The sequence below is a fragment of the Chiloscyllium punctatum genome, chromosome 22, assembly GCF_047496795.1.
Source record: "Chiloscyllium punctatum isolate Juve2018m chromosome 22, sChiPun1.3, whole genome shotgun sequence".
NCBI lineage: Eukaryota > Metazoa > Chordata > Chondrichthyes > Orectolobiformes > Hemiscylliidae > Chiloscyllium > Chiloscyllium punctatum.
This window is the reverse complement of record NC_092760.1, coordinates 35,075,779-35,092,332: the sequence shown is the minus strand read 5'-3', so window position 1 is coordinate 35,092,332 and position 16,554 is coordinate 35,075,779. Positions and strand designations below refer to the sequence as shown.

At 40.0% G+C, this 16,554-nt stretch overlaps 1 protein-coding gene across 7 annotated transcripts in view; it reads right to left on the bottom strand.

The window, feature by feature from the left end:
• Positions 1-3,484: 3,484 nt before the first annotated feature.
• pidd1 (p53-induced death domain protein 1) overlaps positions 3,485-16,554 on the bottom strand; it is a 73,167-nt gene continuing 60,097 nt past the window's right edge. For 6 of the 7 annotated variants that reach the window (XM_072592007.1, XM_072592002.1, XM_072592005.1 and 3 more), the window contains 4 exons: positions 14,583-14,690; positions 13,918-13,990; positions 11,936-12,062; positions 3,485-8,529 (listed from right to left, as the gene is read on the bottom strand). In XM_072592007.1, the coding sequence (XP_072448108.1) occupies positions 8,292-8,529; positions 11,936-12,062; positions 13,918-13,990; positions 14,583-14,690 (546 nt within the window). In that variant the 3' untranslated portion in view covers positions 3,485-8,291. Of the gene's footprint in view, positions 8,530-11,935; positions 12,063-13,917; positions 13,991-14,582; positions 14,691-16,554 lie in introns of those variants that run through there. The other variant, XR_011963697.1, reaches the window with a different exon arrangement.

Here is a 16,554-nt window from a genome sequence, read left to right as displayed (position 1 = left end):
GTCTCTGCTAGCGTTTATACCTCACTTGAACTTCCTCCTGTCTTTTCTCATCTAAATTATTATATCCTTCAATTTCCTCCTCCTGCATATGTTTATCTAGATTCCCCTTGATTATCTCTCAGCTATACTATGTGCTTCAACCATTCCCTGTGTAGTAAGATCTAAATTATCATCATCGTTTCAGTTAAGTTTTTTTTTTCCAAACTCGCTTTTGGATTTTTTTAGGGACACCTCTTACATTCATGGCTTCTAGTTATGCTGTTTCAGAAAAAAAATAAACATTCTCCCCACTCCATCAAAACCTTTAAACAACCTCTATAAGATCAGCCTTCAGTCTTATTTTTAATAGATAATATTTGCCAGGGGAGGCATTGGCCTTAGTAATATTATCACTGGAGTATTAATCCAGAAACCCCAGTACTGTTCTGGGAACCTGGATTTGAACCCTGCCACAGCAGATGGTGGAATTTCAATTCAATATGAACCTGCCTAACAATGACCATAAACCCATTGCTGATTGTTGGAAAACTCACGTTGTTCACTAATGTCCTTACCTGGTCCGACCTACATATGACTTCAGACCCACAGCAATGCGGCTGACTCTTAACTGCCCTCTGGGCAATGAGAGACAGGCAATAAATGTTGATCTAGCTAGCGTCACCCTTATCCCATGAACGAATGACAAAAGAGACCCAAGTAAGTCAATGCTTTCCTCATATGGATATTGATCTTTTTGTGGAATCTTCTTGGTCATAAGTAAATGAGTCATAGAGATTATTAGTAACTTGTGACCAATATGGGACATTTAAAACATGCCAAATAGAAATCAGTTCCCATTGAAACTGTGTAAAGGCACCTGCCTTAAAAAGTAATGTCCATGGTCACAGTTCATGTGAAAATGAATATGGAGAACAGTGGCACAGTGATTGTATTACAGACTATTAAACCAGATATCCAGGGAATGTAGTTGGCTGTTATCTGCCCTCTGAAGTGGCCTAGCAAGCCAGTCAGTTGTATCAAAAGAAAACCTCAGCACCAATCAATTGACACCAAGCAAAATTTACCTCAGTAACACTTTGGAGGCTTCTACCAAAATCAAAGGAGTTATTTCAAATACAAGATGAGCAACAACCTCACACAGATACACTTACCAGATCACATTTATAGCCAGTGTTCCAGACTCTTCCAGCATCATCCCCGGCTATGTTTTATTCCACCAGGAGAACAAGCCCACTGCTGTAGTATACAGTCAGGGGAGTTCTCAATGTTGACTTTGGAGTCTATGAAGTCTTATCATTATGGGCGAGGAAATTTCCTGCTGATTAACCTACTGCCTTCTGTTATCTAATGAGTGAATACTCTTCCATTCTGAAAATCACTTGGAAGAAATATTGACGATAACACAGGCACAGAATATATACTGGGTGGAGGATTTAAATGTGATGTAGTAGTGCCACTACTAAAACAAGCTGGCTAAGTCCTGAAATACCAAGCTACCAGACTGAGCCTGTGGCAGGTGATGAGAGAAAACCGTTATGAGGAAAAAGTTGACTTGATCTCATCCTTACCAATCTGTTATACCTGCACCTATCTATGAAATTGTTCAAAGAAGTGACTACTCATAATTCTTGTGGAGACAAAGTGCCACCTTCACACTGAAGGCACAGTCTAGCATGTCGTATGGCATTACCACTATATGGAAAGGGATAAATTCAGAACAGGTCAACAGCTCAAAACTGGACATCCATGAAATGTGGATCATCAACAGTGGCAGAATAGTAGTAAACCACAATCTGCAACCACATGGTCCAGTATATCCATTAATCAACCATTACCATCAAGCCTGGTTCAATGAGGAATTCGGGATTCCATGTCAGGAGCAAAATCAGAAGTAACTAATATTAAGGCACTAACCTAATGAAGCTACAACACAGGACCACATGTAAACAATGAAAATAGCATATATTACACAGAGTAAAGTGGTCCAACAACCAATGGATGAAATCAATGGTCTGCAGTCCTGCCATATCTAATCCTATGTGGTGGTGGTCAATTACAGAACTAAGTGGAGAAACAGACATTATAAATAGCCCCATACACAATGATACTGAAGTCCAGAATGAATGCAAAAGACCAAAACATTTGCACTATCTTTAGCTAGAAGAGGTGACATGGATTAATGGTAATGTCATCGGACTCGTCATCGAGAGCACCAGGCTAATGTGGCTATGAACACAACTCTCACCATGGTAGCTGGTGGGATTTAAATGCAACTATTTTAAAAATCTTGGATTATCTCAATAATGGTAACCATGAACCTATTACCAATAATCATGAAAATGTACTGTGAGTCGCCACAAAGCCTGTTCACAATGTGGAATGTCTATAGGGCATGAGTCAGTAGTGTGATTGAAAGCTCTCTGCTTGCTTGGATGAGTGCAGCTCGAACAGTACTCAGTTGGATGTGTTCCATGAAGAAGCAGCCTGCTTGATTGGCCCCCTTACCACTTCCTTCCTCTACCAAATGTACCCTGTCTACATTGTGTTGTTTCTAGATGATGCACAACAGCAACTTGCCAAGGATTCTTTCACAATACATTCAAAAGTTACAACCTTCATCATTGAGAAGCAAAGGGCTGCATGCAAGTGGGGATGTCACCACCATGTACTATTTTGACTTTGTATCAATCATTGATCTTTCACTGTGGTTGTGTCAAATTCTTGCCACAATTTTCCTCACATCACAGTGGGTATGCCTTTACAACCTGGCATACAGCTGTTAACACCTTCTCAAGGCAGTTACAAATGGGCAATGAATACTGGCCTTGCCAGAGACATCCATGTCAATGGATTAATAAAATGGATTAATTCTGCTTCCCCCCCCCCCCCCCACACCCCATCCCAGGGAAAAGACTTTGTCTATTTATCCTATCCATGCCCCTCATGATTTTGTAAACCTCTATAAGGTCACCCCTCCGATTTTGACATTCCAGGGAAAACAGCCCCAGCCTCTTCATAGCAAGAGGCTTTGAATATCAGGGTAAGGATGTCTTAGTGAAATTATACAGGGCCTTGGTGAGGCCACACCTTGAGTATGGTGTGCAGTTTTGGTCTCCAAGTCTGAGGAAGGATATTCTTGCTATTAGAGTCTTAGAGTCATAGAGATACACAGCACAGAAACAGACCATACTCAAGAATATGGTCTTTCACCCCGACCAGATTTCCCAACCCAATTAAGTCCTATTTGCCAGCACTTGGCTCATATCCGTCCAAACCCTTCCTATTCATATAACCATCCAGATACCTTTCAAATGTTGCAAATTTACCAGCCTCCACTGCTACTGCTTCCTCTGGCAGCTCATTCCATACACGTACCACCCTCTGCGTGAAAAAGTTGCCTGTGAGGTCTCTTTTACACCTTTGCCTTCTCACCTTAAACCTATGCCCTCTCATTCTGCTTTCCCCGCGCGCCCCCCCACCCCATCCCAGGGAAAAGACTTTGTCTATTTAACCAATCCATGCCCCTCATGATTTTGTAAACCGCTATAAGGTAACTCCTCAGCCTCCGACGCTCCAGGGAAAACAGCCCCAGCCTGTTCAGCCTCCCCCTATAGCTCAAATCCTCTGACGCTGGCAACATCCTTGCAAATGTTTTCACAACATCCTTCCCCATAGGAAGACGACCAGAATTGCACGCAATATTCCAAAAGTGGCCGAACCAACGTCCCTTACAGCCACAATATGACCTCCCAACCCCTGTACTCTGACCAGTTAAGGAAAGCATACCAAATGTGTTCATCACCATCCGATCTACCTGCGACTCCACTTTCAAGGAGCTATGAATCTGCACTCCAAGGTATCTTTGTTCAGTAACATTCCCTAGGACCTTACCTAGTGTACAAGTCCTGATAAGATTTGCTTTCCCAAAATGCAGCATCTCACATTTATCTAAATTAAACTCCATCTGCTACCTCTCAGTCCATTGGCCCATCTGATCAAGATCCCATTGTAATCTAAAGTAACATTCTTCACTGTCCACTACACCTCAATTTTGGTGTCATCTGCAAACTTACTAACTATAGCTCCTATGTTCACATCCAAATCATTTATGTAAATGACAAAAAGTAGTGGACCCAGCACCGATCCTTGTGGCACTCCACTGGTCACAGGCCTCCAGTCTGAGAACCAACCCTCCATCCACCACCCTCTGTCTTCTACCTTCAAGCCAGTCCTGTATCCAAATGGCTAGTTCTCCCTGTATTCCATGAGACCTTATCTTGCTAACCAGTCTCCCATGGAGAACCTTGTCAAACGCGTTACTGAAGTCCATGTAGATCACGTCCACACTTTGCCCTCATCAATACTCTTTGTGACTTCTTCAAAAAACTCAATCAAATTCATGAGACATGATTTCCCACGCAAAAAGCCATGTTGACTATCCCTAATCAGTCATTGCCTTTCCAAACACGTGTAAATCCTGTCCCTCAGGATTCCCTCCAACAATTTACCCACCACTGACATCAGGCTCACTGGTCTATAGTTCCCTGGCTTGTCCTTATCACCTTTCTTAAATAATGATATCACGTTAGCCAACCTCCAGTCTTCTGGCACCTCACCTCTGACTATCGATGATACAAATATCTCAGCAAGGGGACCAGAAATCACTTCCCTAGCTTCCAACAGAGTTCTAGGATACACCTGATCAGGTTCTGGGGATTTATCCACTTTTATGCATTTCAAGACATCCAGCACTTCCTCCTCTGTAATATGGACATTTTTAAAGATGCCACCATCTATTTCCTCACATTCTATAGCTTCTACTGTCTTTCTCCACGGTAAACACTGATACAAAATACTCGTTTAGTATCTCCCACTTCTCCTGCAGCACCACAAAAACGCTGCCATGCTGATTTTTGAGGGGCCCTATTCTCTCCCTAGTTACCCTTTGGTCCTTAATGTATTTATAAAAACCCTTTGGATTATTCTTAAACCTACCTGTCAAAGCTATCCCCATGTCCTCATTTTTTCCCTCCTAATTTCCCTCTTAAGTAGACTCATACTGCTTTAATACTCTTCTAAGGAATCACTCAATCTCTGCTGTCTATACCTGACATATGCTTCCCTCTTTTTCTTAACCAAACCTCAATTTCTCCAGTCATCCAGAATTCCCTACACCTACCAGCCTTCCCTTTCACCCTAACAGGAATATACTTTCTCTCAACTCACGTTATCTCATTTCTGAAGGCTTCCCATTTTCCAGCCATCCCTTTACCTGTGAACATCTGCACCCAATCAGCTTTTGGAAGTTCTTGCCTAATACCATCAAAATTAGCCTTCCTCCAATTTTGAAGTTCAACTTTTAGATCTGCTCCATCCTTTTCCATCACTATTTTAAATCTAATAAAATTATGGTCGCTGGCCCCAAAGTGCTCTCCCATTGACACCTCAGTCACCAGCCCTGCCTTATTTCCCAAGAGTAGGTCAAGTTTCACACCTTCTCTAGTAGGTACATTCACATACTGAAGCAGAAAATTTTCTTGTACAGTCTTAACAAATTCCTCTCCATCTAAACCCTTAACACTATGGCAGTCCCAGTCTATGTTTGGAAAGTTAAAATCCCCTACCATAACCACCCTATTATTCTTACAGATAACGAAGATCTCCTTACAAATTTGTTTCTCAATTTCCCGCTGACTATTGGGGGGTCTATAATACAATCCCAATAAGGTGACCATCCCTTTCTTATTTCTCAGTTCCATCCAAATAACTTCCCTTGGGGAAGTCCAGCGAAGGTTCACCAGACTGACTCTCGGGATGGCAGGACTGACATATGAACAAAAACTCGATCAACTGGGCTTGTATTCACTGGAATTTAGAAGGATTTAGAGAGGGATCTCAAAGAAACATATCAAATCCTAATGGGATTGGACAGGCTAGATGTGGGAAGAATGTTCCCGATGTTGGTCCAGATCTAGGCATCATAGTCTAAGAATACGGGGTAAGCTATTCAGGACAGAGAATGAGGAAGAACTTCTTCACTCACAGTTGTGAACCTGCAGAATTCTCTCCCACAGGATGCTGTTGGAGCCAGGTCGTCAGATATATTCAAGAGGGAGCTGGAAGTGGCCCTTGCAGCTAAAGGGATCATGGGGTATGGAGACAAAATGGGAATGGGATACGGAGATCGCAAGATCAGCCATGATGATAGTGAACAGCGATGCAGGCACGAAGGGCCGAATGGCCTACTCCTGCACCTTTTCTCTATATCTGTTTTTTTGTTATTGCAAAATCTTTAATCGGAAGATTAGTAGATGCTGTAGTAAATACCAAAACCATTTATTGGGATAGATCTTGAGAAGGTAATGGCCTCTGGTGTGCTTCCTAAAAAAGCAGCAAGACACACGTGTTCACTGTCTAGAGGATGGCCTCTCAGATCCCTTGCCCATCAGGCCATTAAGAAGATAGCAGAGGGTCTTCCTCCTGACTGAGGACATTGGAATATTGTGTTGGAACTGCCTTAATCAGTTTTCTCACCTTACTTGAGAGGCTAAGCACTCAGCATTTCCTCAAATATGTCACTTACTTTCTGATTTATACTGAGACAACTAAGGGCTGATAGGCTATAGGTGGATGGCTACGTCAGATGACTCAAATGTTCATCACTAACTGTATTTTGCTTATATACATTTTTCTCAAAAAAGGGAGAAGTTATTACTAATTTTCCATATTTGAAAAGTTAAGTATGTTTTAAAAGAAAAAGAAGCACACTCATTCTTCTGTATTCATCTCTAAATAAATGAATTCCAGATTACCCACTGTTTATGACTCACTGTACAATCCTCTCAGTCTAATATTTTCCAAACTACATTAGCATGAATGTATGTTTGAACAAGGAGACATTTACAAATTATGCTACTAAACTGTGTACAATCTTTGCTGATGCTGAAAACATTAAAGATCAGTGAAAAACAAATTGTCATATGAAAATACAGAACATACACACACACACACAGTTAAATGAAATGAAATATTTTTAAACTGCATATCATTATGAGCTTAATTATAGCCTCATGGAATAGTATGACTTGTGTTTGAATTAACATACTGCATACACTCAAGAATGACAAAGTATTGTATATACTAGAAGTACGCAGGCCATGCTGTTGAATGCACTTGTAAATTTTAACAAACACTGCCATATCAAATATTTGTTCCTCGTTTAATGGCTTTCTTTTCTCTGAATGCCATTACTAACTGTAGCCTTCATAAAACCCTGCAGTTGATCTGTAGTAAATTTTAAATGCTTCAGGGGTAGCTAAATCTAGCAAATATTGTTTAAAAATTCCTCAGTTGGCAAATGAATTCAATGTGGCAAAAAGGGGGAAAAAATTATTACAGTTGGGCAGATGGTACAGAATTGGAGGTGAATAGGAACTGCCACGGGTACCTTGAAGAATCCTACTGTACAATACCAGGTTATTGGTTTTCTAAATAGTTTATTTTATTTGAGCTTACCAAACAATAGGGACCAAGATGATCAAAGCAAAATAAACTTTAGCACAGAAGTTCATTACCATGTCTGCTTTGCAAGGAAGCAGAAACTGATTGGTACTGTAGGGCTCCACACCTGTATCCTATTTCTTTTCATTCCTGCTTTCACCAACTGGGTGATGCACTAAAATTCCAATACATGTTCACCATTGGTCAGGCTTGGTGGTATTCAGAATATACAGGCCTAAATGGTAAATTACCCTATTTCCCAGATTTAAGATGCAAGGGTAGCAAGTAGTTAGGCGTCTGAGTTGGAGGAAACACTCACGCGGATTTAATTGTCAAATGTCTTGCTCCTATGCTGTATAATTCCATGATGCAATTTGACTATCTGTCAACTCAAGGAGTAAACAAGTTCACTAAATGCTGTAGATTAAATGCAAGGTATGCTCTCTCTTGGTTACATGCAAGGAACAAAATTGTACATCACAGTGGCTGAAACAAAACTGTAAAATGGACATCACCACAAAATGATTGGTTCTACTAACAAATCCTGCTGGTTTTCACTGTATTCTGCTGCAAAACAACCACCATGAACCTTGACATTTAAATGGAATGAACTTTGCCTCAGTTGATTACAGTGACCATTTCCTGAACAATGTTGCCAAGAGTTCATTGTGCCCCATGGCACTTCTAAACCAGTCAAAACAGAAGTCTAAAATAGGATAAAACCTCCCTTTCCTCAAACACCACAAAAAGAGTTCATAACCATTGCTCCCTACTGAGCAACATTTTTCAGGTTATACCATTGCTATAGCTGAATCTTCATTACTGCTTTCTTGGCTTAGCCCTACTCGACGAATAGAATCATGATACTTTCTCCTGCCGAGTTCAATAATACAATGTATTTCTTCTGCAATATCTTCGCGATCACTCTTCTTCATTGCTTGAATTAATTGACTGATGCAGCCCGGTACACTCTCATTGCATTGGGCCCATGTAAAGAGCATCTCTAATATTTGCTTGTCCAGATCGTCCCTAGGGAAAATGAAATAATAGCTTGAGAAGACAAGAACTGGTTTGAACATTTTTAAAAATTGCCTTCATAGATAATGTCCAAGAAGAATGAAGTTTCACATAATGTGGAGCTAAATTACCAGCTTCCCACATCCTTCGTTCCCCATTTTTCCATGTCAGCCTCTCACTGACGCACAATTTAAAGGTTAGAAAAAGAGTAAATATTCACAAGAGTGCCACTTCTGTCATCCTCCTGGCACAGAGCAGTCTGGGCACTAGGTAACCACAGCACTCAGAAGACAATAGAGGACAAAGATGAGACATAAAACCCTCAAAAACACTAGCTCATAATTTTTATTTATGTAAACATAGAGCATTCACTTGTCAGTTTTAGCAAAATCAGTGAGAGGAGGTAAAAGGGGGTAAATTTAGCAAATAACGAAAAGTATCTACTCTTACCCAAAAGATGACATTATTTTCACAAATAACTTTCCAATAAAACTATATATGAGGGTTTTCAAGTAAAAGTCGACCATTTCAAGAAAGCCACAACATGTGCAAAAATCAGGTTATTTTCCCCAAAAATTGTCCATCAACACAATTTGTATTGTGCTGAAAAAGATTTCCTCACTTCACTAAACGTATGTATTTCCAGAACTGTCCAAAGCTTTTAGGGTGTGAGGTTACTTATACATTAAATAAAACAAAGGCAGTGGTTTCATGCACTACTGAATGTTCTATTCACACTAACTAGGTTGACAGTGCTTTGTGTCACTGAGATAATGCTAACATGACAACAATAACAAAAAAGCTATTAACTGGCATTCTCGTTCTCATGTTAATGCAGGTGAATAGTAAAATTCTTAAAGAACTGTTCAAGAGCAGGAAGCTTCCCTGGTTTCCTTAGCCAAAATTCCTCCATTAGTTAACCCGTTAAGAGAAATTAACTGGTCATTTATCTGATTGTTGTTTGCAGTATACTACTGTGCCTTTTTTTATAGCCAAACACAGCAGCAAGTCAGTGGACTTTCAAGTAACCCAATGCAAGTAAAACATTTTAATGCAAATACAATACGTTAATTTAATTTTTTGTACCAGTTGTTAATCACATTTTAGAAATAAATAGCATTTGAAGACAATAAATTGCATCTAATGAATATTTAATGTATAAAAAAACTCCAAAGACAATTGAAGTGCAAACAGCCAGTGAATGAGAGCAAAGATGTGGTCAGATGTAGGTTTTAAGTGAGGTCTTTTGAGGAGGTGAGAGAAGTAACAGGCTCAGTTGCCAACGATGGGGCAAGTTACAAAGAAGGATGCACAAAGGGTTCAAATCAAGACCAATGAAGAGTTCTGGAGTGGGGAGAAGTGGACTGAGATCTTACTGCTATGGGGTTGTGGGGGGTTGTAGATGTAGGGAGGGTTAAAGGGATTAAAATGCAAGGAGCTCAGTGTAGATCAGTCAAGAAACAATTAAGATTGTGAACAGGACTCGGTTACAGATTTGACAAAGGCAGAAATGTTTCCAACAAAGAGAAAATTAAAGACACTTAAACATGCGAGACTGACTGAGGGGAAGGTGTTGGCCTAAACAAGTCTTTACGTGACTACGGCATAAACAAAGATTTCAGCAGCTGAAATGGTAGCGACAGACATAGGTAGTATTTGTGATCAGGTGGATACGAGATTTGAAGCTCAGCTCTGGATCAAACAAGATGCCAAGGTTGATGAATGGATTAATTCAAGCGGTGACACTGGCACGGGCCAAAATTGGTGACATGGGCCAGAAATTATGGCTTCAGCTTTTCAAAACTTTAAGCAAATTAGATCACGGCTCATTCATGGGTGAATGATGGGCCAATAGTCTAATAACATCAAGACTTTGGAGAGGCTGACAGGTGTGGTGAAGGGTTGGAGTCTGGCATCACCAATATACAAATGGAAACCGAGTCCAAAGATTAAGTAACTGCAGCAAACAGTATTTCACTTGTGAACAGTTAACTGAACACAGAGTACGGATTGTGCTGATGTAAATAGCTCAGCAAGCACCAGAGGGAGGAAGGGAACTTGATACATTTATAATCAATAATCATATTAACTAAAGCTTTTGATAAAATAAACTTTTGTACAACTCTATGCAAGGTATATTTATTGGCTGCTTATTTTTTCTAGTAAATCCTCAGATTTACTAGAAAATTGAAGTACAATACTTTGTACTTCAAACAGAATTTATCAGAAGTTTCTTGATGAAAAGTGAACACTTCAATGACTTACGTGACATTGATGATATTTGCTGTCCTACTGGTGTCTAACGAGTTAACTACTAAACAATGGATTCATTAGCTCATCACTCATGTGAAGTGATATTACAAAGTGCATTGTCATAACTACTATTGGTTAATGCTAAAGCCACCATTGTCATAGGACTGCTCTCTCATGAGGGAGAGATGTCTGGTGGTGAGTTTAATCTAAGGGTCACCACACCCCATTGAGAAGGCAGAACCTTCATCATAGCCTCAGTTGATGTAGGAATTGAACTGTGCTGTTGATGTCAACCTGCATCACAAATCAGTCATCTAGCCAACTGAGCTAACCAACCTCCAAACTGGTTAATGATCAATCTTGAGAAAATTGAGTTTTCCAACTTGCCCTCCCCAAGTAAATGTTCTACCAATAAGTACCATTAAACAGCCCAGAGTGAGATGATCAAACACTTGACCAACTTGGATACCCTTACTCCAGATATCTCAGGAAACATATGTTTAATTGGCATGGCATAAAGATGTGTGCTAAAGTCAAAGTTTACTAAGTAGCCACCGTACTATGCAGCTGCCAGTCTTGCATTAGCTACAAAATAAATGTCAAAATCTCAGGAGGGTACAAACTGTCCACCATTCTGAGTGTCAACGGTTCTGCACTGGTGAGTATAACCAGAATTTAGGGAAAACTGATAAAGATGAAGCAATGCTGGATAAGCCATCTGGTGGCCGTGGCCGAACTAGTCCAGCTGCAATCTTAGGTTTTCTCGAAAGCACATCAGAAAATTTTGACATCGAGTGCCACTGGTTCAAGGTCAAGCTCAAACAAAACATGAACAACTGTGTCATACCACTAAGGTATTGGAAATGTGCTGCACATACCGGGAGAATTGGCCTGGAGCCATTTGAAAATGTCTGGTCGACAGCAAAAGGCAACAGTTGTGCCTCACTACAAAAAATGTCGGGACGGTCAATTTGCTGAGTTTTACTGTTAATGATCCAATTGCAGGCTTTTTTCCATGGATGAATTGCTCAGACTAGCATATGTCTGGAAAGTGTAAAGACAACAAGACACCTATTGTTATTGTACTCTTAAGTTAAATCGACAATCAAGGATAATAAAGAAATGCAAACTATTGACTATTATCATGAAGAAGCGTCTTCCTCACCTATGATTATATCCTATTCTTTCCAGTTGTGAATAAGATAAGCCGAGATTGATACCAATATTCTGCCATTCCGGCCCAATTCTCCTTGCAATACTCAAAAGGTTAGCTTCAGTGAGGTAGCCAGTTTCTGTGCAAAGTAAAATAAGAGACCATTTAGAGGAACATGTAACTGCATCATGAACCAGGTAGCCTGTGCCTCTGGAATCTATTTCAGTTGGCTCTTCCTAGGTTATAATCATGAACGTAGTTTCAACACATTGTGTAACAAGTGAGAATTCTGATGCAAGGTTATCCTCTGTCAGCAAACAGTAATTGTCAGAAAGATCACGAGATATCTGTCCAGGGGAAGGTTACTGGCCAAAGCTACCACCTGTCCATGCCAGTAATGAAGCTCAGAAAAGGCTGCAATGTGCTTGCAATCTGAGGTCAACAGCTTTACATTGCAAACAGCACCCAACTGTAAATGCCAAATCCAGATCATGCATTGCTAATGCTTTCAGAATGTGGGTGAAATGGTCTGCTTTCTCAAAAAGGTGACAGTTTGTGAAGGTGTCTGGCTCAATGTCAACCCATAACTTGTAACTTTCTAGAGGGCACTCGTGGCATACTGGGACTGTCCCATCTCTGGGCCAAGAGGCCTGGGTTCTATCTGCACCTGCTCTAGAAGTGTGTTATAACATTGATTAGAAAATATCTATAACATTCTAAAAAAGGCTCTCACTCTGCTTTTTACTGGAGTCAGATCAGGACCCAATTTCAAACGCATTCCTCCATGTTCACATTGAACTGGTGTCTGTTAACATGGAAATGGTACTATTTTGCTCCTCAAATATTCACATAATGACCCAAATTACAAATGACCCTCAGTGATCTTAAACAAAAACAGAAAATGCTGGACAAACGCAGCAGGTATGACAGCAGGTGTGGCGAGAAAGCAGAGTTAGCGTTTCAAGTCCAGTGACCATTCTTCAGAACCTCAATGATCTTCCTTAATTCTCTTACTTGTTCCATTTGCACTATGTAAGATGACAAAAGCCATCAACTCATCAACAGGCAGCTAAACTGTTAGGTATGTATTTTGATAATGCAATTTATTCGGGACATTTAAGCGACTCTTGGATAAGCACATGAAAGTTAGTGCAATGAAGAGTATGTGAGTTAGTCTGATCTTCAAGAAGGATAGAAGGCTGGCACAACATCAAGGACTGAAGGGCCTGTACTGTGCTGTACAGCTCCATGTTCTAAATCAGAGAGAATACAAACAGGAATATTTATCAATTTTGGTTTTAAAAAAAATCCACCCCTACTTCACAATTAGCACGGGAAATCTTTAAGCAGTTGGACCTAAGCAATAAATTGAAAATTTATTTTGGGCTCATATCCTCAGAGGTCCTGGCCAGACACTGATGAGATCTAACAAACAATGAATCACAATTGCATTGCTGATCTATATTTGGCTTTTACCAGGGGAGGAGTGTCAATAATTTATCAAGTGCTACAGTTAAATGGATATTTAAGCACTCCTATATATTTAGACTCTACAATGGTATGCTAGTATAGTTGAAGTCACCTATTCAAATCACATGCGATTTCATCATGGTTTAATTATGATCACCATTCTGTGTTTACTAACTAAATAGTTTCAAAATTATACAGAAGGAAAAAAAGACTTAAATGCTCACTAATAACAATGCCTCTCTCTTAAAATCAGATTCTTTCTTTTTTTTAATGTTTTAAAAAATGCTGGTGGCAAATTAACACAAAATCACCATTGAAATGGATCTAATTTTTACCGTCACTATTAAGAGTAAGGTGTCAGAATTGAATGGTATCAGAATTAGAAAAACTTATTTCTCCTGCAAGAAACCTCTAAGGGCCCTTTTTAAGATACAAATGATTGAATCTGAGAATTCATGGTGCTGCCAGACACCAGCTTAGTAAGTACAAAACAACTAAATGTTTGTAAAGTGACACAGTCTCACCTTCATCACCTAGATTTAGTGGTGGATAGGATGGATCCATTCTTGGTTCATCATGAAATTTTGATTTCTGCTTCTGGAGAAAAAGCATCAGGCTTTTTAAAAGCCACACTTGAAACAGTACAAGTGGAAAGTAAACTGTATGTAAACAAATAGCAGTTATAGCAGTCCAATGTCATTATCAGAAAATTATAGCTTCAAGTGCCACTCTGTAATCTAGGTGGGGCACTTCTGTGCACTTATGAAGAATATAGCATTATTAGAGATACCATCCTTCAGGGCAAGGGATTAAATCAAATATCTTTTCAGCTGTTACACCATTTCAGATAAACTTTAAAGAATGCATGGCACTACTTTTAAAAAAAAACAGCGCTAGCTCTAGCTCTGGCCTACATTTCTCTCTTAATTAGCCCAGCAAACACCAGATTAACTGCTGTCATTCACTGCTACTATTGGGATCTTGCTGTGTACAAGATGGCTTCTATGTTTGCTAACAGAAGAACAATCACTGCACTGTACTTCCTGAAATGTGATAGTGTTAATTAAACGCTAGTCTTTCTCTCTCCCCTTAAAAAAATTAGGATCATGCACTGATCCTAATGTGGTAGCAAAACATTATATTTTAACCCTCTAAGAAAAGACAACATTAAGAAAATGAAGCAGCTTACAGGCAATTTGATTGGCAAAGTGGCCAGCCACATTGAATCAGGGCCTTTTCGTTTTTTAGCAGCTTCCTCAGGAATGTTTTCTGGCAAGGATCCCCTGTAAAAGGAAACCTAGAATAAAGATCAGTATAACATTATGTGATAGTTCACTCTTGTACAGCATCCTATTTTATGGGAACAATGTAGTTGCAGATGGATTGGCTGGAGACGGGTTAAACAGCATCACAGAGGGTTAGAGCACAGGCTCAAGTGTACACTTCCTCACATGGCAAGTTTCCAATCTGCCACAGCCAACAACAAAGGCGAGATGGTTCTTTACAAGGAAGCTCGGCATTTAGTGCACCTCCCAACAGCACTGCGTGAAGTGAAGGCCGGGAACCAATAACCTTCTCACGCTCTCTGTCAGAGAATCTTACACAAAGGGATAAGTGAAATATTTCATGACAGGAAACCTTTCTCAGCTTGATTCCTTACTAACAAGTGATTGATGTGAAATCACGTATTCCCCAGGATAATAGGACCAGGAGAAGACAATGTGGTCCCTTGAGGATTGATCGTGCTTGATCTTATTATGGCCTAATCTCTGTTTCTCTTTTAACTCCCTCGCTTTTCCATTAACCAATGCAAAACAATCAGTCGAGAATATAATCACTTCATTCCAAAACTTTAAATGAAACTTAAGTTTAATATTTAGAATAAAATCATAGAATCCCTAGAGTGTGGAAGCAGACCATTCAGCCCATTGAGTCCACACCAACTCTCCGAAGAGCATCTCACCCAGACCCATTCCCCCCCCTACCTTAGCTTTGTATATCCCGGGGCACTATGGGGCAATTTAGCACGGCCAATCCATCTATCCTGCACATCTTTGGACCCTGGGAGGAAACCAGAGCATCCAGAGGAAACCCACGCAGAAATGGGAAGAACGTGCAAACACGACACAGACAGTTGCCCAAGAGTGGAATCAAACCTGAGGCCCTGGCACTGTGAGGCTGCAGTGCTAACCACTAAGCCACCGTGCCACACAAATTCCCCAAATTATTAAATTTCATTCTACAAAGATTACCTATTTTGCTTAAACTGTAACCATCCATCCTGAATAAGGAATTTAGATGACCTTTCTGCAGCATAGGATGTTGTAATTTTCACTCTGCATTGCAGAGAGCTCTGAAAGGTCAAAGGGTAAATTCAGCAATCACATGCTGCTAGCAGAGAGCCACACACAAAGAGAGTCTTAAACACTGTTACACTGATTGTCTGACCCAACCTCTCAACAACCTCAGTACAGATCAAATAAAAGTACGCACACAGAACAGTAATTATCCCACAGGCTACTGAAGGGAAGACACAGAAGGGTGAACTCACAGATAACCTTCACCACAACACCAAACGCATAAGATACTTAAACTCTCTATTACAAGGATGAACAGATGGCAGGCAATGAATGAAGGTGCTCCTCCTTGCGTCCCAGCCAGATATTAATGCAAATTTAAGCAATTCAACCATGTTTCCAATAAAATTTTGTTGTCACTAATATATTAGAGATGGAGGTATAGAATGAATTAGTCTGAACTGCAGCTGCTTCAACAGCCAATACCAGAAATCTCTTATTAAACAAAGTTAACCCTAATCTTATGCCTCTGCTTCCTTATTAAGTGACTGATGTGAAATCGCACGTGTTTCCAGGATTATAGATGCTCTGTCATCAGATAATCCAAACCATCAGAGAAAGTGATCAGTATAATCCTGAGATATTAAAGGAAGTAATTCCACTTCATATTTAAATTTTATACACTGTGGATCCACCTGTCCTCTTGGATTTGAAAAGCATGGTAGTTCTCCCCCATGTCAATACTTGTTCTCACTCAACACTACAAAAATAAAGATCATCTGGTCGTTTATCTCCTTCCTGCCTGTCGGGCCTTACTGTTTGCTTTTTACTATATTGCAACAGTAATTGCATTTCAAAAGGCAT